The following is a 27,341-nucleotide window of genomic DNA, read 5'->3' as shown; positions in this document are numbered from 1 at the left end:
TGTATCTATACTCATCAACGAAAGTTTAGCTGATGTTAAAAGAAATTGCATTACATTTATAAATTAACCTACTTTTATTAACTAGTATTCACATCTGAAATGTTTACCATTTACAAACAACATAAACTCGCCAACCGTTGCCGTAACACAACAGGAGGACCTGGTTTTCTTTTAAGTTTATTCAACCATGGCAAATTTAGACGTCATAAAAGATATTTACTAAACTTTCGTTGTTGAATATATATATATTGACAATACCGAAACACACTGATAATTATTTATTAGGATCCTATTTACTGCTTGGATATCAGTTTAGTTTTGTTATGACTACATTCTTATTGAATATTTTGTTTAGCTATTTACAGTTAGGACTCCTCCAACAAAAACAACAACATACCCCCACCCCCCCCCCCCAAAAAAAAAAACCAACAACAAAAAACCCCCCAACAACAAACAAACAAACAACAACAACAACAACCCCACAACAAAACAAGAAGAACAACAACAACGACCGATTATGAGGACCGGAGATCAATGCATGGTTTCTTCTGTACGAAAACCATGTTTGTCAGTTGTGGTTATTGTAAATTCCTCTTCCCCCAATAATTTGTTTAATTCAAGTAACGTCGTGTATTTCTTAAAGACCTGTTTGTTCCACGTTTCTGAGCTATAGTACAAAGAGTATAAACTGGAATTCATTATAAATTCAGTACTTGTAATCTTCAGTCGTGTGTAATGTTATACTGAAAATCGTTAGGAACTCTTTTGTATGGAAGTTTATTACTCTCAGACAAACGTTACGACCAATATTAAATCATTACCAAAACATCCTGTTGTAGGATCTAGCTCAGTCGGTAAAGGTAGTTTTAATTCATTTCTAACACTGATTTAACAGACACTTTGGAAACTCTTTCATATATGTTTTACTATCTTGATGTATGTACAAACCACTCAAAATTTTTAATTGTATTCGATCGTGCACGTCCGATAAATCGTACAGATGCTGTCATATATAAACAATGTTTCACAGACAGTTAGATAGATACCATTATTACATTCGTGTTTATACAAATGGGTCACCGTTTAGGAATTTAATGGTTTCCACTACAGTTTTTAAATCAGACACTAATTGACATGAGATTGCCCGATTCGGCATCAGTTTTTATTGATGAAATTTTAGCATTCATTAAAGCCCAGGAAGAAATTTAAGGATACTATAGCATCCAAATATATTATTTTCAGAGATTCACTTTTCTCTAAGCTTTACATAATATAAAGTTTGAACATCCCTTAATTGGGACAGTGATATAAAAGTGCTTCTTTCGGTCTATTGCTAATAAAGATATTATTTTGTGTTGTTGGGTGCCCAGCCATGTTGGCATCAGGGGTAATGGAAAAGGAAGATTCAGATTCTGCTTTAGATTTGCCTTAAGTTAGAGTCTATACTGATTTTAAACATATTAACCAATATATCTTTTCCACTTGGCAAGATGATTGGGACAGTGCGGTTGCGAACAACTTTCATTCTGTCAAAGCCAGTCCTGGGAGAGTGGCAGTCCTCCTATAGGCGGTGCACGAAGGATGAAATAGTCTTGTGTCGTGCTCGCATCGGAACATACATACTTGACTCATTCATTTATTCTATCAATCAATCAACCGTTTGACACGTGATTACATCCACTAAAGGTTCAAGCACGACTGTCTTGGGCACATTCTCCTAGATTCCCCGGTGGATGTGTCCAAGACGAGGGGTGGGGGGTGGATTTATTCTGAAGAACGATCCTCTGCATCAGTGTGAGCACTGTCAGTGTATTCTAGCTCAAGTGTTCTCTAGCCTGGTGCGGGGGTGTAACATTCTCTTTGAGAATGGCTAATACAGCACAAATAAATTTTGAGTAAAAGTCAGTATCTATCTGTGATATTTGTGTTCTGGCACGGTTCTTTACACTGTGTTTTTGTTTAAATCTTGAGTTTTTATATTGATGTTGATCATCACTTTATTTGTTTGCATTACCATAGTTTGACACCCAATAGCCGATGTATTTTTTCGTGCTGGGGTGTCGTTAAACATTCATTCATTCATTCATTCATTCTTTAGGCCTGCCCTCTTGATGTATTGGTTTCAAGCTTACCATAGTTTGACACCCAGTAGCCGATATATTTGTTTGTGCTGGGGTGTCGTTAAACACCTAGTCTATTCTATTCTATTCTTATCTATTCTATTCTATTCTATTCTATTCTGGTTTCGCGCTGGTGTATTCTGAGGATTCGCCACATTTTGATGACGAGCAATCATCTCAAACAAACAAGAAAAGATATATTTTGCAGGGGAATTGTGATGGAATCATTTCGATTCCATTCTGATTTTTTTTTTTTTTTAAATTTCTCCTATATCATACCGAATTTTATTATAAATTTTAAATTTACTTACCTGTGATATTTGTAATTTTCTTCCGGCTCGCTACACCATGTTTTACTTAACTTTCACATTTTTATATTGATCTTGATCATCGACTGATTTATATAGTTGCCATTGTCTGGCACCCAATATCCATTATATTATTTTTTCGCTGGGAGTTTTGTTAAGCATTCATTCATTCATCATTCATTCATTCATTCATTCATTCATTCATTCATCATGTAGTAGGTGGGATCTAGCTTAGATGGTAGAGCGATTGCCTGAGGTGATTTCATTGTAGGATTGAATCACATCAGTGGATTCATTCTCTCACTGGATTTTCCCCCGTCCTAACCAGTGCACCACGACTGGTATATCAAATATTGTGATGTGTGCTGTCCTGTCTGTGGGATGGTGCATATAAAAGATCCCCGACTACTAATGGAAAAATGTAGCGGGTTTTCTCTAAGACTGTAATCAGAATTACCAAATGTATGACATCCAAAACTAAAGCATATAATTAATAAATCAATGGGCTTTAGTGGTGTCTTTAAACTATAACTTTTTCTTGGTACTGTCCGAAATCACAACATCGCATCCCACACACTCCAGGCTCCAAATATTTGTTTCTTTTCGTTCTAACCCCACAATTTGTACTTGTGCATTACCAACCTATAGTGTGTTCCATCCTCCCACACCCACCCACTTCACATATCGTTTTAGGCTGTTATTAGTGGGAGCCATGTTACAATGACATGAAACCTCTGGACAGTCTCTTTAAAGGCATACTGTCACAGATTTAAGGACCTTATTTCTCTTAAATAAAAGTTACATTAATTGATGGAAACCTAGTCTAGCTATCGCATCACCTTAACTGAACCACGATGGAGTGAAATCCATGTCATCCCTCTCGGCAATTTTAGTTTTTGAATTATGGACCATTGCCATAATTCAATAATTTGTACAAAATGTCATTAATAATTGGAGTATGGTGGTTACGAAGATGGTTGAATAAAGTACATTTAGGGACAAATCAAATTCTATTTGTTCAGGTAATACTTTGTTAGACCATTAAATAGGTCAGTGGTTTGTGACAATATACCTTTAAATTCACACTTCCCTCCTCCCACACACATACCCACTTCACATATCGTTTTAGGCTCTATTGGTGGGAACCATGTTACAGTTACAGAAAATTCTGTACAGTCTCTTTAAATTCACTCTTTATCGTCTGACAAAATACGCCCTGGTAGGATCGATTTGACGGCATGACCCCCGCACTAAAGAATATATTGAATATGGACGAGTCCACCTCATTAACCGTGTCTCTCCTTTATGTCGGGTATTTGTTGCCATGAAAGCGGTACGTGAAGAAACTATGGGCACCACGATATTACCGTTATATTGGCCGGGTCCCAGTTTGGGTTTCCGTACATTTATGTTGTACGGGTAGACATGTTAAGAAACCAGAGACTATTAATACTGTACTGTAACCAGCTTCGACAGTATAATCGAGTACATGTATTTTTGTTTCTTGGCGTATCATTTAATTTCATTTCAATTTATTTTCGTGCTTATATCCAATTAAGGTTCAAGCACGCTGTCCTGGGCACACACACCTCAGCTATCTGGGCTGTTTGTTCAGGACAGTGGGTTAGCTGTTAGTTGTTAGTTGCTAGTGATTAGTGAGAGAGAAGAGGGTGAAGTGGTCTTACATCTACCAAATGAGTCGTTTAATCTCGCTCTGGGTGGGAGCCGGTACCGGGCTGCGAACTCTGTACCCACCAGCCTTGTGTCCGATGGCTTAATCACGACACCACCGATGTATCCAACGATTCCTGCCACAGTTTATAAAGCTTAAAGTTTGTTTTGTTTAACGACATCACTAGAGCACATTGAATTATTAATCATCGGCTGTTGGATGTCAAACATTTGGTTATTCTGACATTCAGTCTTAGATGAGGAAACCCGTTAAAAAAAATTCCATTAGTAGCAAGGGATCTTTTATACGCACCATCCCACAGACTGATATACCAGTCGTGGTGCACTGGCTGGTGGAACGAGTTATAAAGCTTAAAGAAACCGTCCTGAGTTTGTTGCCATTGTTAAGATTTGCTGATTAACGGAGACGTTTTAATCACTAAAATTACATATTACATAAAACATTTTCTGCAGAAAGTATCAGTGAATGTATATTAAATGCAGTTTTCCTGGTGTTTTACTGGGTCAAGTTTCTTGTATCTCCTAATATATTTTTTGTACTTACGAAACTATTGGGAAGGAAATGTTTTATTTAACGACGCACTCTTTTCGTTTAGCAGCAAGGGTTCTTTTATATGCACCATCCAAAAAATAAGATAGCACATACAACGACCATTGATATACCAGTCGTGGTGCACTGGCTGGAACGAGAAATAACCCAATGGACCCACCGACGGGAATCGATCCCAAACCGACCGCACATCAAGCGAGCGCTTTACCACTGGGCTACGTTCCGCCCCTAAACTATTGGGAGACCGAACATTAGGACGACTAGAAACATATTGACTATATAGATGCCCCCCCCCCGCCAATCTCTCTCCCTCCCCCCCCCCCCCCCCCCCCCCCCCCCCCCCCACCCCCCCCCCCCCCGTTTATATTTTCCTGACGCAGCTTAACACGATTAATAGACAGTCTGGTTGTCCAGACCCCAGTATGGTACACCCCCCCAATATGAAATCTTGGCTACGAAAATGTAGTTGTTATAAAATGTTATTTCATCTGGCCAGTAAGTTCCTGTAATTTAACTTGTATTTGTATAAATATTAAATGTGTTTTTGTGCGGAACTAGTGAAGTCAAAGACGTTTTAAGTTATATTTAAAACTAGTAGTTTACCTCCACCCCCATTATTTTCTTATCTACTTTAAAGGCTTGTAGTGTTTATATCAACGATATTGTAGACACATATAATACTATTATCGTTTACGGAATTTGGTTTAGTGGTATACACCTTATACGGCTCATCATTCCAATAAAAAACGGAGCACTGTCCCAAAGGCGATGGGATCGAGTCCCGACTTAGACATTATTAGTGCCGTCACATACTACATTTAAAAATCGAATCCAGCCATTTGTTAGGTGATAGGTATGCTAGGCCCGCTCCAGCCAACTACTTACATGTTATGTACCTTAGCAAATACTTAAACAGCGATGCTGTCGCAATGTTGTTTTGTTTTATTTTGTAGGATTTTTGTTGTTGTTGTTTATGAGCTCAACGGTTCATTTGAAATTGAAATTAGTTGTATGAAGGGTTTAATATGGAGGAAGATACATAGATAGAGAGAGAGAGAGAGAGAGAGAGAGAGAGAGAGAGAGAGAGAGAGAGAGAGAGAGAGAGAGAGAGAGAGAGAGAGAGAGAGAGAGAGAGACGGCCAGGGGGGATGTGTGTGTCACTGCGTGTGTGTGACACGGACAGAAAGAGAGACAGACAGACAGACAGACAGACAAACAGACGGTCAGAGAGGAAGAGAGGATGTGTGTGATACGGACAGACAGAGAAATACGGTCAGAAAGAGATGTGGAGAGAGGAAGAGAGCGTTGGAGTGGTGGAGTGGGACAAAAAGCAATTACGAATGTCACAATAATTAAAAAAAATAAACGAATTTCCAGTTATAACGAAAATTACTTGACCAGGGACATAAACTTGAATGCAGTTAACACCTTGGTGTGATATCATTGTTATGGAGGGGCGGTGCACCGCGACTAGTATATCAAAGGGTATGGTATGTGTTATCCTATCTGAGGGATGGTGCATATAAAAGATCCCTAGCTACTCTAGGACTTTCCTCTCTCTAAATCAAAATTACCAAAATTATGTTTGACATCCAGTAACAGATAATAAATAAATCAATGTGCTCTAGTGACAATCTGATTAAAATTAACTCTACTGGTATACTACAGGTAATAGTAATTAACCAGTGGAGCTAATTTTAATTAGATTGCTCTAGTGATGTCGTAAAACAAAAATACTCTAACCGTTTCTCTGTATATTCTTCTATGAGGCGACATATAGCGCAATTATATAACCCTCGCCTGTTGTGTGATGGGTCATAGGGTCGATCGTCGTGTTTTCTCACGGCAGGACCGTAGCTAGGACTGTGGGGGGGGGGGGGGGGGCGCAGATGAATTTTTTGAATGAACGAGCATGGAAGGTGCAAGGTACTAGGGCATGCACCCCCCCCCCCCCCTGGAAATGTTAAAATCTGGAGGCTCTGAAAAACCACTTTGCAGCCATTTTATGGAGGTTACATATTTAAAACGTCAATATCAATATTGGGGTGGGGGGGGGGGCGGGGGTTGCAACTGTCCCCTTATGCCCGCTAGCTACGGCCCTGTCTGTCTTTCTACCAAGTATCGAACTAACCATGTTAGATGACAAATAACCGGAAAATTGAGAGTTTTTATATATTCAATACCTATTGGAAGGGCGTGACGTAGCCTAGTGGTAAAGCGCTCGCTTGATGTGCGGTCGGTCTAGGATCGACCCCCGTTGGTGGGACCATTTCCCGTTCCAGCCAGTGCACCACGACTGGTATATCAAAGGCCGTTGAATGGTGCATATAAAATATATCTTGCTACTAATGGAAAATGTAGTGAGTTTCCACTTTAAGACTATGTAAAAATTACCAAATGTTTGACATCCAATAGCCGATGATTAATAAATCAATGTGATCTAGTGGTGTTGTTAAACAAAACAAAAAACCCAACAAAATAAACATCCGAAAGTTAAAAATATTATTAAATAAAACTGTGTTCGTTTTCTCCACTTTTCCTGCTTTTCCCGTAACCCTAATAGGGCCTCTAATAAACGTCCCTTGATATGCGTGCCTTTTCATTTCAATAAGATCACTAAGCAATGCACAGTCGGAATTCATATATTCGATGAGCCGTGACCGTGAAAAATATACTCCTGTTATATGAAAAGACGCATAATAATTGCATATTACTCGCTTTCTATCTCTGGACGTCGATAACTAAATATAAAGTATTTGACACCCAAGACGATGTATTAAATATGTTCCTGCTAGGCTGTCGTTACACACTATTTGACTTCCATCCATCCATTCATGCCTACACCAATCCACCTACCTATCCATCCATCCATACATCCATTCATTCATATACCAATCTACCCGGTTATCCATCCATCCATCCATCCATCCATTCATTCATCCATCCATACATACTATACATCCATCCATCCATCCATCCATCCATCCATCCATTCATACATCCGTTCGTTTATCCATCCATACATCCATTCATTCATATACCAATCCACCCACCTATCCATCCATATATCCATCTATCCATCCATTCATTCATATATCAATCCACCCACCTGTCCATCCATCCATCCATCCATTCATCCATCCATCCATTCATTTATCCATTCATCCATTCATCCATACATTCATTCATCCATTCATCCATGCATCCATTCATCCATCCATACATCCATTCAGTCATACATCCATTCACCCATCCATCCATCCATACATACATATATATATATATATATATATATATATATATATATATATATATACATATATATATACATACATACATACATTTATGTCTAAACTACTGAATTGATCATAATTTCATTACTATCAGCTATATAGAAGGCCTAGTAAGTTGTATAACTTGTGCCTAATCCATTTGTTCGTTAAAAAGCAATAAAATATGTTTTAATTAATCAGAAATATGGGAATATTTCAAAATACTCGTTTTGGTGTCGGATGGAATTTGAAACATTACCTTCTATTTCTTTTAAGTCATTCACATTAGGAAGTCAAGTCATATAGTTTTGTAGGAGGCAGGAGGAGCTGCATTAATACCATGCATAACAAATTCCTCAATTAAACCATTTTGAGTTAGTGAAGTTTAAATAGTTTTGGTGTCGGACATTGATAGAAATCAAAGATGCCAACTTAACAGAATCAATGCAACATTCTATTTTAGTTTGAGGCCTGAAAAACGTTACGTGCAGCTTTATTTAAATGATATAATTATAAGAAATAAAAATAAATAATATTAAAAAAAAAGTTCCTACCTACCTACCCTCAGGATGAAATCTGAAACACGTGTTTGTTTTAGGTCTTATTGGCAAACATTTATAATTACCTACTTCGAACATGAGGATTACTTGGAGTGCAAATAACGATATTAATATCCTAAGGGATACAAAAAAGCATATTGATATGTTGAATTTGTTTTTAAAGGCTTTGTTGGCCAAAACCTTTTACAGCAGACTTGTCACAAAAAACAAAACAAAACAACAACACACACCCCCCCCCCCCCAAAAAAAAAAAAAAAAAAAAAAAAAAAATAAAATAAACATCGGTCTACAGGCTGGTAGGTACTGGGTTCGGATCCCAGTCGAGGCATGGGATTTTTAATCCAGATACCGACTCCAAACCCTGAGTGAGTGCTCCGCAAGGCTCAATGGGTAGGTGTAAACCACTTGCACAGACCAGTGATCCATAACTGGTTCAACAAAGGCCATGGTTTGTGCTATCCTGCCTGTGGGAAGCGCAAATAAAAGATCCCTTGCTGCTAATCGGAAGAGTAGCCCATGTAGTGGCGACAGCGGGTTTCCTCTTAAAATCTGTGTGGTCCTTAACCATATGTCTGACGCCATATAACCGTAAATAAAATGTGTTGAGTGCGTCGTTAAATAAAACATTTCTTTATTTCTTTCCTAGGAGACTAAGACCGGGCAGACCACTGTTCCTACGGACTAGCATTCCGTTTATACCGGTTCTGTCGTTTTCAACTGGTTTTTAAAAGAATTCCCCCCAAGACGTGTATGGGCGTATCATCATAGACCAAAATAAATTATAAATTTAAATATATAAATAAAATAAATTAGGGCACTAGCACGTAAACAACAGAACACTATATAGACATCTATATAATAGAGATGATATAGTGTTACAGCTCAACTAGTACTCTTTTTTATTTTATGACATCACTTTTTATCCGCTGCAATACCTAAGGTAGCTATGCACTTAAGGTGATCTTAGGGCTAAGATCGCTTTGTGGAACGGGGCCCAGTCTTATAACGGACGTTTTTATGATGGCAATTTAAACGAATAACAACACATTATATACAGACATCGTAAACAACAGCACATAATACACTGTATAGACATCTATATAATAGAGATGATATAGTGTTACAGCCCAACTAGTACTCATCTTTTTTTTTATTATTACTTCATTTTTCAACGGGGAGGGACGTAGTACAGCGCTCGCTCAATGCGCGGTCGGTGTGGGATTGATCCCCGTCGGTGGGTCTTTTGGGCAATTTGTCGTTCCAGTCAGTGCACCACGACTGGTGTATCAAAGGCCGTGGTATGTACTACCCTGTCTGTGGGATGGTGAGTATAAAAGATCCCTTGCTGCTAATCGAAAAGAGTAGCCCAATCCAAGTTTTCTTCACTATTTGAAGTGTGACTTTCCCCATCGTCTATTTCTCGTTCCAGCCAGTGCACCACGACTGGTATATCAAAGACCGTGATATGTACTACCCTGTCTGTGGGATGGTGCATAGGCTATGAAAAAATCCCTTGCTGCTAATCGAAAAGAGTAGCCCATGAAGTGACGACTGCGGGTTTCCTCGCTCAATATCTGTGTGGTCCTTAACCATAAATCTGACGCCATATAACCGTAAATACAATGTGTTGAGTGCGTCGTTAAATCAAACATTTCTTCCTTTCTTTCATTTTTTTTAACCGCTGCGATACCTCATAATTATAGTCCACTCATATAGCGGACGTGTTCATGATGGCGAATTATGGCGAGCGCAGACGAGTTGGCCAAAACGCAAACTGCGCCGCACGTATCGAAACACTGCTACTGGTAACTACAGAATCGATTTTTTGATACGGTGCGTCTCCTTTCTTCATTCCGCACCCGCACCGCGCCTAAAACATCACACATGGAAAACAGCCCCCAATAGCGGTCAGGAACCTTAATGCGAAAAGCAAACATTATTATATACTTAACCGAATTAGTATTTATGTAAAATATATAGTGTGAAAATGGCAGATATGTTCAGTTTGGTTCAGATTAGATGATGTGATCATATATGCATGACATTCACATCTGAAATATAGTAAAACATATATTAAATACCTGTTTGTAAATATTTACCGTTTTCGTTATAACTGTGTGTGTGTGTGTGTGTGTGTGTGTGTGTGTGTGTGTTTCTTTGTGTTTGTGTGTATGTGAATGTGTATATGTATGTGTATACGTGTGTGTGTGTGTGTGTGTGTGTCTCTCTCTCTCTCTCTCTCTCTCTCTCTCTCTCTCTCTCTCTCTCTCTCTCTCTCTCTGTATGAATGTGGATGGATGTGTTTGTATGAATGTGTGTGTATGAATGTGTGTGTGTGTGTGTGTGTGTGTGTGTAAATGTGGATGTATGTGTGTATGAATGAGTGTGTGTGTGTGTGTGTGTGTCTGTACATGAATGTGTGTGTATGCGTGTGTGAATGTAGATGTCTCTGTGTGTATGAATGTATGTGTGTGTTTATGAATGCAGATGTATGTGTGTGTATGAATGTGTGTGTGCGTATGAATGTGTGTGTGTGTGTGTGTATGAATGTGGATGTCTGTGTGTATGAATGTGTGTACGTGTCACTGTGGGTGTATCACTGTGTGTGTATGAATGTGTGTGTGTGCGCGTCACTGTGTGTGTGTATCACTGTGTGTGTGTGTCACTGTGTGTGTGTTACTGTGTGTGTGTGTGTGTGTGTGTGTGTGTGTGTGACTGTGTGTGTGTATGTGTGCCACTGTGTGTGTATGTGTCACTGTGTGTGTGTGTGTGTGTGCCACTGTGTGTGTATGTGTCACTGTGTGTGTGTCTGTCACTCTGTGTGTGTGTGTGTGTGTGTGTGTGTGTGTGTGTGTGTGTGTGTAAAGTATTGTATAAGGATGCTAAACATGTTACACAAAAACATAAAATTGCTCCTTTAATTAGACGAAGATCTTTTGATATCCCAAACAGGGCCCCCGATATATGTGGGTACCAGAAAACTAAATTCTTTTCCTTCGTGTGCTATCGCCTTGGCCCGGTCCATTCAGCCACTATTAGTGATTGGCAATAGCCGATCAATACTGACACAATGTGCCAGAGATATCAATCTGTTTATAGCTCGGAAATATGGTTCTCAACTCAGACACGTAGCACACGTGTCACAAAATGAAGTAACAACCAGCAGCTTCAAAGACAGTGTCTTTGTTTCTTCTCATAGCAACGGTAACATAAAACACATTTCCGGAGAAAAAAAAAGTAATTGAACTTATAAACACACAAATACACATACACACACACACACACACACACACACACACACACGTACTTTCGCACGCACGCACACACACACTAAGCATGAAAATGTAATCAATATCCAGTTTTATTCACTAAAAGCCTTGTTAGCCGGAGGCTTATTTAAATGTCTGTAAAGTCATGAATGTCCCTTTAAGAGTCATGACTGTCATTTCTCGATGACGTATAAAGATGAAGAAAGCACTTTAAAATATATATCTAGGTGTGGTGTAACGTGTTCATTAAAATTATACTGATGAAATGTATGGAATTTTATTTCCATCTGACATGGAAGTGCCTATAGAAGACAAAGGGTTAATCAGAGAAGTATTTAAACGAGCGACTTCTTAAGGGCTCAATGGGTAGGTGTAAGGCCACTACACATTGTTCTCTCTCATTAACCACTAACCAACTAATCCACTGTCCTGGACAGACAGCCCAGATAGCTGAAGTGTGTGCCCAGGACAGCACGAAAATAAGTCGAAATTAAATAACTTAGTATTTAGTTAATTAGAGGCTAGCAGTCAGACCAATTAGTCTGAAACTAAATTCCAGCAATCAAGGACACTATGGATTTAATTGTTGCCCCAGCTTATCAGCTAAGGACTATAACCATGGCAATTACGCATCAACAAACATATGCATCCTATAAATATTCTTTTTTTTTATACACGAAGGACATACCCAGGGACCCAAGGGGATACCCAAACAGGACCATTGTGGTCCTCATTCCGAATGTCAACTCTATCGGGAGACCTGTGTGTCATTCACCAAAAAACTGAGGCCTATATCAATATATATGTATTACCACGTTGTAAACAATGTTTCATGATGGAAAGGAAAATAGAAACTTCATCAGCAACTCGTGACTTCTGTTCCGTCATTTACATTCGTCAGAAAATAAGAAAAGAAAAGTTAGTCTGTGTTAATGTTATTGAAGCTGCAGCTATAAATTTCGGGACATGTTCATGGCCTTGCGGCCGAGAAAGCCTGGAGCCATCGGACATAAGGCTAGTAGGTACAGGGTTCGCAGCCCGGTACCGGCTCCCACCCAGAGCGAGTTTTAACGACTCGATGGGTAGGTGTAAGATCATTACACCCTCTTCTCTCTCACTAACCACTAACCCACCACAATGGACAGACAGCCCAGATAGCTGAGGTGTGTGCCCAGGACAGCGTGCTTGAACCTGAATTGGATATAAGCAGGAAAATAAGTTGAAATGAAAGGAAAGAGGGTTTTGACAGATAATCAGATGATCTAATTGTCATGTATTGTTCATGCATGTATTGATTTTGGCAGAATTACAAGATATTAGATGACTGTAAAGCCCCCTGTCCTTGTACCAACACTAGCACAGCAGGTGGTGTGAAGAACGTTTTACTTTATCCTTAGTGTTTGTCCTGTATAGATAACACAGGTGTTAACATGTGTAATTACAGCATAGATAAAGATTAATCATAAATTAAATAATACACACACTGATGAGCTACTGTCAGGGGCCACAGTGGATAACCTCTTTCTACTGGGCGGTCTCCCAGATACCATGCACGGTCTCCCAGATACTATGTACGGTGTAGGCAGCAATATTGGATTTCTGTCCTGTCAAGTGATCTTCAAATTGATGTCCATTAATCCGGGTCCTTGTTGACAAAACACGCCCGCCCATTGTTGCGGTGATGGCTGGTATTAGTGGTGTGGCATCATGTTGAGTGCTTACACGAGGATTGTCGTAGAATCCCCTTCTGGTAAACACATTCTGGGTTATTATGTAAACAGCGCAATGACAAAAACAAGAAAGGAATGTTTGTTTAATGATAACCCCAGCACATGCTTTAACCAGTGACTACTAGGTGCGTTGATTATACAGAGAATACTACATGAGGGGCCGTTAAATACCATTTATTTTATAACTCGTTGTATCAGTAGAGAAGAATAGACGAGTGACCGTTAGATAGCATTTATCTCACGAGTTGTTTTAAAATGTATGTAACGAGCGAAAATATTAACGTACTGGCGCAGAGGTAATTAAATCCTTTCTGACCTTACAAATTGTCCAATGCCGTTGATGAGACTCGAACCTATGGCACCGAATCGCCCGCAACTTGTAGACTTGCCACGAATACGTATGTAATGTATGTATGTATGTATTGATGTTCATGTATGTATTGATGTATGAATATCTATATATTGTATTTATGTCGAGGTTGACTGTTACATACATAGATATTAACGCACTGGCACAGGGGATAATTAAATCCTTTCTGGCCTCACAAATTGTCCCATGCCGTTGCTGGGACTCGAACCTGTGGCGCCGAATCGCCCGCAAATTGCGAGACTAACCACGATGCACTCTGAGCTATCGAGGCATCCATAAAAAGGATGCTCTTTAACTCAACCACATGCATGGGGCCTACAATCTACGCGGTCGATCCCGCTTACGTGCACAAAATAGTGGGCAGACCTGGCACTGGCTCGTATGTATTGATGTATAAATATCTATATATTGTATGTATGTCGAGGTTGACTGTTACATACATAGATATTAACGCACTGGCACAGGGAATAATTAAATCCTTTCTGACCTCACAAATTGTCCCATGCCGTTGCTGGGACTCGAACCTGTGGACACCGAATCGCCCGTATGTATCTATGTATGTATGTAGGTAGGTAGGTAGGTAAGTAGGTGTGTATGTATGTGTGTGTGTGTGTGTTTGTGTGTGTGTGTGTATGTGTATGTGTATGTATGTATGTATGTATATATGTATATATGTATGTATGTTTGTATATATGTATGCATGTATGATTTTATAAAATTTAATACAGTAATGGGGATGGGGGCACTGGCACTGTTTGAGACGAGGGAAATCAGAGTCCATAGAGGGCGATCGATCCTGCAACCCATGGCACCTCGAGCGAGCGATATATATATATATATATCACACATTGAGCTACATCCCAACTTATTTTTATTATCAAGTTCCGTTAATAAACGCTTATTGCTCAAATATAGGATCGGTATGTGACGCGATCAACAGGTAGCACAACGAATGGGTGAATCTGTTATTTTGTCGGCATGGTTATCTTTTATTCAAACACAAAGACCGCTTTACTTGTGTCTACAGTTAGCATGGGTGTTTGAGTTGGGATAGAAGCGACAACATCAATCATTTAGTCGTGTTTGCTAACCTTTTGTTCGCTTACTAAAAGTCCGTATAATAGAGATAGATAGAAATATTTATGAGTCACTGAAAACAGCTGTATGTGTATGCCACCTTTCTGTGCCGAAAGCAACGCTGTGGTTGCCTCCCCTTAATCTTTAATAACGTCACTTTTTAAAGCTAAAAACTTAAGTTTTAACGACATCACAAGACCACATTGATTGCTAGTAATTAACCGTCGACAAGTGGATGTGAACCACTTGGTAAATATGACACGTATACAAACCCCAAAATGTGCTTGTGTCACCCCGGCTCTCCCCATTTGGGCGTATGTCCCCCCCCCCCATCACATAATAAACCATTCCGCAATATGCAATCTGGATTTCTAAGTTTATTGACTAATTTTAATTACTGGCTATCGGATGTTTAATTATGTCATTGCCTTCAGAGAGACCCCGCTACTTGTAAATGTGTTTGTATTTTATATTAGTAAATCACCTCCTAGGCTGACATTTAGCTCAGCCGTCTGAGTGTTCGCTTGAGGTGATTGCGTTGCAGGATCGAAACACCTCGGTGGATCCATTCAACTGATTGTTTTTTTCTTGTTCCAACCAGTGCATCACAACTGATCAAAGGCCGTGGTGTGTTATCCTGTCTATAGGAAAGTGCATATACAAGATCCCTAGCTGCATTAGAAAATAAAATGTAGCGGGTTTCCTCTGATGACTACGTGTCATTACCAAATGTTTGACATCTAATAGCTGATGATTAATTAATCAGTGTGTTTTAGTGGTGTCGTTAAACAAAAACCAAACTCCTCGGCTGACTAATTGGGTTTTCCCTATCCCACCCTGTGCGCCACAATGGTATATGTAAGGTAGATGTACGTGCTGTCATGTCTGTAAAAATGTGCGTAAAGTAAAACTACGCCCCAGAATTTTCCTTTTTCCTTTTTGTTTTGTTTGTTTAACAGGAGAAGACCACAGATAGTACCCCCCAGTATTATATATATATTTTTTTTTTTTTTTTACTGCAATCTCCAGTTATTTTTAGCTCTGTGTGGTTCTGTGGGAAAAGATAAAATGTCCGCCTTATGCTTCATTAATCCCAATAACGGGATATAAAGAATCAGCTGACCCCTTCAGTAAGTTTGAACTGAGCGACTCGAATCAGTGTTGACATAGGTGACCAACATAAGTGTTTTCTTTATTCCAGCTAATACAGATTTACATTGTTACAAGTAGGCATTTCATGGTGCGTTCTGCATAACCCATGTATAATTTTCAACATACACGCGCGCACACATATACACATACACACAGAGAAGAGAGAGAGAGAGAGAGAGAGAGAGAGAGAGAGAGAGAGAGAGAGAGAGAGAGAGAGAGAGAGAGAGACATATAGTCTTAGAGAGGAATCCCGCTACATGTTTCCATTAGTAGCAAGGGATCTTTTATATACACCATCCCACAGACAGGATAGCTCATACCACATCCTTTGATATACCAGTCGTGATGCACTGGCTGGGACGAGAAATAGCCCAATGGGCCACCGACGGGGATCGACCCCAAACCGACCGCACATCAGGCGAGCGTTTTACCTCTACAGATAGTTAAATCTCACCCCGAGGTATTATTAAACACATAGCTGCCAGTATCTGGAGGGCTGGGTGATAGATTTTTGCCTTTTGATTATGTTAGAACTGAGGGAGGGGTACCTGCTCCCCTACCCCGCATCTGTCATTCCTTCCTATTCAAAAACAGCTTATAGATTCCCGCTCATACTGTAGTAATAGTCGTTGAACATGAAACGGAATACGACTGTATCAAATCAAGTATAAAACAAAACAGGATCGTGTAATATAATATTTAAGGCAGCATCGCCTTCTTTCTTCAGCTGTCTCAGTGACATTATTACCCAAATAGCTCAGCTAACTTGGGGTCAAAACATTTTGCCATCATGTAATTCATGGCACACACTCTAATAACCATATACAATGTACATGTATTTATTAATGTTCTTGTAACGTCTGCAAACAGAAACTGCCTTGCTACTGAGATGGCGCTTTTAAACCCGTTTAATACCAGCTATAATTTATACCGAGTGACAATATACGCGGCTATTATAACGGTGGATACTACTTGCATACGAATGGTTTCCATTACGTTTCATTTATGGGACGACGACGTCCGTTTGCCGAACATAAACTGCCCTTTTGCTTTCTGCTTTGTCTGCCTCAAAAGAAAAAAACGTTATATATGTGAATAATTTCATGCTGTGTATTTGAATGACAGCTCCTTTCATATCGCGCACACACAACGTCTTGCCCACCCCTACTCATAAATATGAGCACCATTGTCCCGTTTATCTCCAAGACAACACAATGTTTTAGGTGTTTGCTCTAACCTTATTTACGCGTTCATGTTTCGTCTTGAAATTTGATATTTTTGACACTTAATGGCGGACTCCCACTAATTACAGTTATGGATGTTAAATAATTAACAACAATGGATCCTAGGTGAGTTAGTATCAAGAGCATGTGTATGTAGTTAGTTGCTGTGACACTAGAAAGCTAAAAAAAAAAATTGGGGATGTGAATTTGTAATGTCTACCATCTTGCATGACTAAATATCTAATTTGTTGTTCTTCTTTAGCTGTTTGATAGCTTTTAATGTTTATGTGTTTTATGTCAGTAAAAACAGTGGATGAAATATGTTACAGAAATCTGTTATTGGATACTTGTATACTGGTAATCAGTATATTCACTAACAGCCACTTACTGGTCGGCCATTTTGAAACTGTGCATAATACCCATTATCCGTTTTATAAACATTATTTGATTAGTAAGGTTTTAGAATTTACTATATGGATGGTCTGAGATGGAAAGCAATTTTAATACCTACCTCCCATAATATAAAATAAAATTTATTATCATTAATAATATAACATTAAAAAAAAATCCAATTGATCAAGCAGGGTAACAAAAATAATTCCATATTGTATGATATCTTGGGTACTGTCATTTATGTTTAATTGTATTACGTAGGTATTTTATCTACAGTGTAGCAAAATATTATTCAAATACATTTTTATTATATTCATAAAAACCATAGACCTATAACTAAATTTAAAGAGATATTACTTGATAATAATTTTCTTAGAGAGATGGAAGGCTGAAGTGTACATATGAAAACAATAGTGTAAAACTCTTTAGGAAACTAGTTCTAAATTAAGACATGATAATTTAAACAAATAAAAATAAATAAAAAATATTTTTAGACCGTCTCCCAATAAGGAGCCGTCCAACAATTACGTGACGAATCCTTTAACCCCCTCCCCCCTCCTCCTAGAACGTTAATTTACCTAATTATTGAACGGCTTCTGTGTATTCTAGTATATTTCTGATTACTACATCATTTTATCTTTTTTTCGTTATCAGAATACATGATCAGTACAAATTCCATGTCAGCTTCTGTACACGACTTTCTCCCACCACCTGTAGTTTCTCCTCATTGTTATTGGTCGACAAAGCTTCTTTAAGCAGAAATCCAAGGGGCATCACTCTTAACGTTTTTGTGCACGTGTAAGGGGAGTTACTCTGATCAAATATTTACAACGCAGTTTCATCAGTGTCGATGAAACGTTGACTATCACTATTTGTTACAAGCTAGTTATATAATGAATCGCCGTCTGCCCTATTACAAGCCATGATACGCTGTCTGGGTAAAAGGTGTGCGTCTCCCCACTTTAAACTTCAGGGTTAGGCCTAAAGATCCAACAATAATTTGGTGGCGTTCTTGGACGTTTGGTGGGTTTTTTAAAATCTTTTTTTGCTTCTTTTTTTTTCTTCTGTATATTCTTTCTTTATTTTTCCTTTCATAGTTCCAGTTTGGCTTGCAGTGTTTCTGCTAGAAAGACGTTTTTGTGTATGGCGCTATGTAATTGAATGCAACCACAGTAAATGGGGTGGGTGGGTGGGGGGGGGGGGGGATCCCCCAGAAAGAAAATAGGTTACGTTTAGGGTTAGGGTTAAGAAAACCATACAGTAATGACAAGATTAACTTAAAAAAAAAAAAAATCTGCCAAAAAATGTGGGTATGCCACCATACCTGTTTTACCTTCTGACAGAAACCCTGGCTTGGCATAACACAAAAGGGGGAAAACTGTTTTGGAAATAACAAAATTTTTATATTTTTATGTGCAAATTATGAAAACTTTGGTCAAGCAGTAGTTATGGTATTGTAATGGAAACGTTTGCCTACGTCTCAGAAGACCGTGTCGATGTCAGTGCTACGTTGTCGTATCTAAAGTAGTGTCGGAAATAGAATAAAACTGATTTTCGTTGATTATCACCTGTTTATTGACATCTTTCTTTTAATTTTAAGAGTAAACACCACCTTGTACATCAACGAGAGCCCAAACAAGTAAAAGCTAAATTAGGTAGAGTATCATTAAATAGATATTTACAAAATGTTTACTTGTCAATTTAATATGAAAGAAATAATTGACGAAAATCAGTTTGATTCTATTTCTGACACTACTTTAGTCAAGCAGGTGTATGTGCAGGAATGTAGTTTTTTTGGTGGGGATAGACTGTGGCAAGTGAAGTTTATTGGCTGGTTAATATATTGAAAAAAATAGAGAGAATTTGCTTGAGCAGGGGAATTTCTTCTTTCTAAAATGTGTTAGCAATATTCACCCTTAGTGAAGAATGTTGTCTGGTTATGGAGCTGAAAAATATCTATATTTTTTCATTAATTTATTCTGCTGAACTCTATTTTAATATTGTATCTCTAGTACTAAGTAGATGGAGATACATTTTGTATTTGTGTAGGATAAAAAAAAAAAAATAGATAATGTTTTTTTTTAGTAAACAATGCCCTTCAGTTCACAATGGGTATTTCTATTTCATTTATTTTCCTGGCAAATTGATTAAACTGCATTTTCAGTTAAAATGACAGACCCTAGTTTTCAAACACTAAGGCATATTTTTCACTATTAGAAGCAGTTTAGATTATCTGTTTCCGTACATCCAAAGTGTTTCTGGTCATCCTGGTGTTTTTAATATCACAAAATGCATTTCTCATATTTTTATAAACGCATGTGTGTCTAAGAATTAATGGTTATAGAGTCGAGGTTTAGTCTTATTTTTTAAGGGTGTTTCACTGTGTTAAAAGTCATTTAGTTGTAACTTTATCCAAATGACCGGCCTCGGTGGCGTCGTGGTTAGGCCATCGGTCTACAGGCTGGTAGGTACTGGGTTCGGATCCCAGTTGAGGCATGGGATTTTTAATCCAGATACCGACTCCAAACCCTGAGAGTGCTCCGCAGGGCTCAATGGGTAGGTGTAAACCACTTGCAACTGACCAGTGATCCATAACTGGTTTAACAAAGGCCATGGTTTATGCTATCCTGCCTGTGGGAAGCGCAAATAAAAGATCCCTTGCTGCTAATCGGAAAGAGTAGCCCATGTAATGGCGACAGCGGGTTTCCTCTCAAAATCTGTGTGGTTCTTAACCTATGTCTGACGCCATATAAACGAAAATAAAATGTGTTGAGTGCATCATTAAATAAAACATTTCTTTCTTTTTCTTTCTTATCCAAATGTGTTACAGTTTTGTAGATTAACCAAACTTCGTGTCCATTTTCACAGGTTGAAACTAGGGTCTGCGCCTTTAAGGGGTGGGTGTACCTCAGGTAACTTCCCTCTAGATTTACTCCGTATGATTACTGTTGAGAAAAACACACACCTGAAGATGGGGTTTGTACATACAATGCACATCAAACTAAAACAGATCTTCATTCAGCTCTTATTCAAAGATATGTTCATGGTACCTACTTTTTCTGCTGACAAAACTAAATAACACATTTTTCAAAGATGATACACTAATTGCATTATACATGTATAATATATATATTTTTATATTGTTTCTTTCAGAAAATTGCAAATGAAAGGGAAAAATTACAAAGGCCGGAAACTTCATCTAGTACGTAATATTATATATATTATATACCATGTATCAGTTTTATTTCTAATGTACCATAACTGTACTTGGTGTATTTTATATTTATCAACAGTGATAAACTATTATCTTTTGCTATTTTTAAATATAAAGGTTTTTTCCAGATTTTATTCAAAAAAATATAACTAATCAGTACGTAAACAAGACAATAGCTTATTAAAGAATATTAATTAATTTCTCATCATACTTTAATTTTATAGTCAACAGTCATCTAATTTGTGTACAAGTTTCATGTTACATAACATATTTAACTGGGTTGTGTAATACCATTGTTTTATTCTATGATTGTTAATCATGTGATCGTAATAAGACAAAATGATTGGCTGGTTGCAGGTGAGGGTGGAGACGGACACTTAAAGATTCAGCAGGCTATGCTGAGAAGACAAGACCTTATAGACAAAATAAGAGTGAGTATTCCATGTTCTTTTCAGTGTGAGGGACGTAGCCCAGTGGTAAAGTGCTCGCTTTATGTGCAGTTGGTCTGGAATCAATCGCCGTCGGTGGGCCCATTGAGCTATTCTATTTCTCATTCCAGCCAGTGCATCATGACTGGTATATCAAAGGCCATGGTATGTGCTATCCTGTCTGTGGGATGGTCCTAATAAAAGATCCCTTGCTATTAATAGAAAAATTTAGCGGGTTTCTTCTCTAGGACTATGTTAAAATAACCAAATATTTGATATCCAATAGCCAATGATTAATAAATCAGTGTGCCCTAGTGGTGTTGTTAAACAAAGCAAACTTTAACTTTCCAATCTGTGTGCCTAGTGACAGATCCAGAGGGAGAGTGCTCCCCCCCCCCCCCCCCCCCCCCCCCCCAACTTTAAAATGTTATAAAATCCAGTATCCGACATCTGCCCCCATTGGTATACCCTGGCTCACATCCAGTAGGATGCTACTGGTGGTACTCCTCCCCACCTCCACCCCCCACCTCATCTCCCAAAAAACTAAAAAGTCCTCAAAAATTCTGTGTTTATTGGATGAATAAACAGGCTGTATTTCTTTTTAAGGCCTAAAAACAATATGTGTGTGTTTCCTACCCTAATTTTAAAGATCATGATGCCTGATTTTTTGCAATAAGCAAACTAAATTCGGAACACCTCAGCAGATTACGATTTATCGATTTGATTAGATTTAAAAAACACAAAAAACAAACCCATTCTACCTACCTATCCCATTTTTTTCAAGGATAAAACCTGAAACACATTTGTTTTAGGTATAATGGGGAAAGTTCATTACATGTATGTGGATCAGCATAGTGTTTCTGGGAAAGATCGCCTTGCTACATGTATTTATAGTACATTACAGTGTACTTTGGAATACTGTAGGTTCCCATTTTCACCCCACCCACACTTAGATAAATCCTAGATGTCCGTTCCTGTGTACTCTGTAGTTTACTTCTTGTAATGGCTACTAAGAATTCTTATATTAAAACCATGGACTTTAATAAAAGGTCTAACAGATGTATCCCTTTTGGAGAGCAAATATTTTACTAAAATTTATGCCTTGAGTTTAAAAATGAAAAATGACATTTTTATTACACAAAAAAAAAAAAATTACTATTCATTATCAGGCTTGCAAGCGGGCCCTTATTTTCCTAATTTTCCTTATTTTTTGACAGCAGCCCTAATATTCCTTTTTGATAAATGCAACATAAAATAAGTGTTGGAATTAATTAAATCTAGCCTTAGTATACTTTCAGATAATGAATATGTTGAATTAATGTATTTCTCAGAAGACATCTTGGTGGTTATCAGCATCATATTCAGCATGGATTTGCACCATATCAGATTACTTTAATCTGGTTGTATTGATATGCTGAATATCGCTGTTGATGACCATTGGCATGATCTTCTGAGTTGGTAATTAGCTTTTGTATTTATGTTCTCCCTGGAGGTGAGTACAGAATGTTTTTCTTTTATATTGATTATTGAATTTCAGTCCTTATTTTTGTCAAAAAATTCCTAAAAATTCCTAAAAATAGCCCTTATTTTTTAAGAATTTTGCCCTAAAAAAAGCCCTTATTTTTCACAAAATCTTGCTTGAAAGCCTGCATTATGCATAGTAGCATTTATTACACTAAAATAAATTATACATAGTTTGAAATTATTTTTTTGCATTCAGTCTGCTATAAAGATGTAATGTTCTTTCCTGTAAAATACATGTTCCTTTTGTTGCAAAGTTTATCAATACTTTGCATGACAATGCATGACGAATTAAAAGCATTTCCTGTTGGAATGCGTCCATTTAAATGTTTCTAATATTTTTTGTTTCAGAGAGAACACCTCCAGAGACCTCGAACACACAGCCCCCGTAGACGTTTTACCCCCAGCCCCTGCCCTCCCCTGTCAAGACGGTCATTACCAGATTTAAATAAAACATACCAGTTCAACTGGTACAACCAAAGACCAGGTACGTATACTAGTAGGAATGCTGGGATACCTTCATAGTTGCCATGGTTTCAATAAAACAATAGTATACAAAGGTGTTGGAAGTGGGGTGGGGGAGCACTGCCCCCCCCACCCCCCAGCCTTAAGATTATGTGTCACTGCCTCCCCAGCCAAGACTTAAGATTAGGTATCACTGCCTACCCCCCCCCCCCCCCCCAAGCCTTAAGATTATGTATCACTGCTCCCTCCCAGCCAAGACTTAAGATTAGGTATCACTGCCTCCCTCCCAGCCAAGACTTAAGATTAGGTATCACTGCTCCCTCCCAGCCAAGACTTAAGATTAGGTATCACTGCCTCCCTCCCACCCAAGTCTTAAGATTATGTATCACTGCCTCCCTCCCACCCAAGTCTTAAGATTAGGTATCACTGCCTCCCTCCCACCCAAGACTTAAGATTAGGTATCACTGCTCCCTCCCAGCCAAGTCTTAAGATTATGTATCACTGCTCCCTCCCAGCCAAGACTTAAGATTATGTATCACTGCCTCCCTCCCACCCAAGCCTTAAGATTATGTATCACTGCCTCCCTCCCCCCAAGTCTTAAGATTATGTATCACTGTCTCCCCCCAAGTCTTAAGATTATGTATCACTGCTCCCTCCCAGCCAAGTCTTAAGATTATGTATCACTGCTCCCTCCCACCCAAGACTTAAGATTATGTATCACTGCCTCCCCCCAAGTCTTAAGATTATGTATCACTGCTCCCTCCCACCCAAGACTTAAGATTATGTATCACTGCCTCCCCCCAAGTCTTAAGATTATGTATCACTGCCTCCCACCAAGTCTTAAGATTATGTATCACTGCCTCCCCCCAAGTCTTAAGATTATGTATCACTGCCTCCCTCCCACCCAAGTCTTAAGATTATGTATCACTGCCTCCCACCAAGTCTTAAGATTATGTTTCACTGCCTCCCTCCCACCCAAGCCTTAAGATTATGTATCACTGCCTCCCTCCCACCCAAGCCTTAAGATTATGTATCACTGCCTCCCTCCCACCCAAGCCTTAAGATTATGTATCACTGCCTCCCTCCCACCCAAGACTTAAGATTATGTATCACTGCCTCCCTCCCACCCAAGCCTTAAGATTATGTATCACTGCCTCCCTCCCACCCAAGCCTTAAGATTATGTATCACTGCCTCCCTCCCACCCAAGACTTACGATTATGTATCACTGCCTCCCTCCCACCCAAGACTTAAGATTATATATCACTGCCTCCCTCCCACCCAAGCCTTAAGATTATGTATCACTGCCTCCCTCCCACCCAAGCCTTAAGATTATGTATCACTGCCTCCCTCCCACCCAAGACTTAAGATTATGTATCACTGCCTCCCTCCCACTCAAGCCTTAAGATTAGGTATCTCTGCCTCCCTCCCACCCAAGTCTTAAGATTAGGTATCACTGCCTCCCTCCCACCCAAGACTTAAGATTATGTATCACTGCCTCCCTCCCACCCAAGCCTTAAGATTATGTATCACTGCCTCCCTCCCACCCAAGACTTAAGATTATGTATCACTGCCTCCCTCCCACCCAAGACTTAAGATTAGGTATCACTGCCTCCCTCCCACCCAAGACTTAAGATTATGTATCACTGCCTCCCTCCCACCCAAGCCTTAAGATTATGTATCACTGCCTCCCTCCCACCCAAGTCTTAAGATTATGTATCACTGCCTCCCTCCCACTCAAGTCTTAAGATTATGTATCACTGCCTCCCTCCCCCCAAGTCTTAAGATTATGTATCACTGCCTCCCTCCCACTCAAGTCTTAAGATTATGTATCACTGTCTCCCCCCATGACTTAAGATTATGTATCACTGCCTCCCTCCCACCCAAGTCTTAAGATTATGTATCTCTGTCTCCCTCCCACTCAAGTCTTAAGATTATGTATCACTGCCTCCCTCCCACCCAAGACTTAAGATTATGTATCACTGCCTCCCCCCCCCCCCCCCCCAAGTCTTAAGATTATGTATCTCTGCCTCCCTCCTAGCCTATCCTCTACAATTGAAAGTTGAATTAATATATTAATATATACCAACCACTGATGTTATTATTATTTATTAACCAAACATTGACCAATGATGTGATCGGATTGTTTTAAAACCATGGTAACTACTAGTTGGTTTAAGTTTATAGTGAGCAGTTATTAAGTATTTGCCTACTGCTAGAATTGATTAAAGTAGGTGTATAATTTGTAGTGAAATTATTGATTATGGTAATTTCGTAATCGGTAGTGTTTATAATCAATACATTTATTAAAGAGTTATTTTAAAGTTGCTTAATTAAAACTTGCTTTAAGGTTTTACTTAATATTTATTCAGCCATTTTGATAAAATATCAATAGATATCAATAGAAATCAAGAACTAATTTTCAGATATTGCTTAGAAAATCGCGGTTTTTAGTTTTACGGAGATTAAACCTGTAGTAATATACACTGTAGTACAAGGTCACTAACACAGTTAGTTGGTGAGTGTCTTTTTCCAAAAAACTGATGGATTTTTGTATTTTGTATTTTTATAAATAAAATGGAATATGCTATATAAGGTGAGGTGGGGTGGGGTGGAGGAACCCCACCAACACACAAGAAAACGTTTTTCAATGTTTCACATTGCTGAATAATTTCGAAATGTGATATTTGAGGAAAAGTGCTATTTTCAGCAATTTTCTACAATATTCTTGGCTCTCGAAGGGTAAAGTTGATCATGGCAGAGGATCACAACATGAAAATACTCGTACATGGTTCAAACATCTTGGTCGGGGCCTTTTTGGGGAGGTGGAAGGGGAGGCTCACCAACTGATTAATGTGTTATACATGTAGTATTATATTCATTTAGCCTCTTATCACTGCTGCATTTGAATATTGTCACAATATCATTACCGGTATATATATCTCTGTATCATATATATTAGCTTATTACATATACATGTAGTAAACTTTGTGTAAACTGGAGTCTTGTTAAACTGTGTATAAAGTCGCTTTTTTCTCAGATTAGGGCAGGGAACTAATATATGTCCACAGTAACTATGGAAACAGGTTATTGTTAGGCTGGTCCCGTATTTTCGAAGCAATCTTAGCCTACAAAATTGTAAAATCATCGTAAGCTATGATGTCACTATGGTGTGTCACAACCTACGATGATTTTATGATTTCATAATGCTAAGGTATGGCTTCAAAAAATATGGGCCCTGGTCTTATATTTGAGTTAAGTTAGGATATACGGAGGTTGGGTGGGGTGGTGGGGGTGTTAGATTGATAGTGGGTGAGAAACATTGTTTTTTCTCAAGAACTATGAATGATAGGGGATCAGTATCGCAATGTTACACAATTTGAAGACATTAAACAGTAGATGTGAATCAATTTTCAATTAAATAGAAATATTGCTAATCAAGATTTTGAAAACAAAATGCTCTATGATGATGACAAAGACTCGAAAAATGTACTGTAGATTTGTTAGAGCTAATGATGAGGATAGTTGCTATGATATTAAAAATTCTAGTAGTCACAACACAATACCAGTCTTCTCGCCGGTTTTCTCTCTTTCCACTCTGGGGATACGTTTTTGACAAAGACTTTGTTAGTTATAGTTGTTAACAATATTATTAAAGTTTTGATTAAATTTGTTGAACCTTTATGGAAAATATGAATATATTAACTCCATTCAAATTACGCCATTCAGATTTGTACTTGTAAGAAGGAAGGAAGGAAGGAAATTTTATATTTAATGACACATTCAACACATTTTATTTACGATTATATGGCGTTGGACTTATGGTTAAGGACCACACAGATATTGAGAGAGGAAACCCGCTGTCGCCACTTCATGGGCTACTCTTTTCGATTAGCAGCAAGGGATCTGTTATATGCACCATCCCACAGACAGGGAAGTACATACCACAGACTTTGATATACCAGTCATGGTGAACTGGCTGGATCGGGAAATAGCCCA

At 38.6% G+C, this 27,341-nt stretch overlaps 1 protein-coding gene across 1 annotated transcript in view; it reads left to right on the top strand.

The window, feature by feature from the left end:
- LOC121385142 overlaps window positions 1-27,341 on the top strand; it is an 82,732-nt gene that overhangs the window by 1,858 nt on the left and 53,533 nt on the right. Inside the window, exons 2-4 of the mRNA XM_041515680.1 lie at window positions 20,870-20,918; window positions 21,288-21,361; window positions 23,231-23,366. Coding sequence (XP_041371614.1) covers window positions 20,870-20,918; window positions 21,288-21,361; window positions 23,231-23,366 — 259 coding nt within the window. The remainder of the gene's footprint in view (window positions 1-20,869; window positions 20,919-21,287; window positions 21,362-23,230; window positions 23,367-27,341) is intronic.

This window comes from Gigantopelta aegis, chromosome 11 (genome assembly GCF_016097555.1).
Source record: "Gigantopelta aegis isolate Gae_Host chromosome 11, Gae_host_genome, whole genome shotgun sequence".
NCBI classification, from domain to species: Eukaryota; Metazoa; Mollusca; class Gastropoda; order Neomphalida; family Peltospiridae; genus Gigantopelta; species Gigantopelta aegis.
Note: the sequence above shows the minus strand (reverse complement) of the source record. Positions and strands in the feature narration are given on the sequence as shown.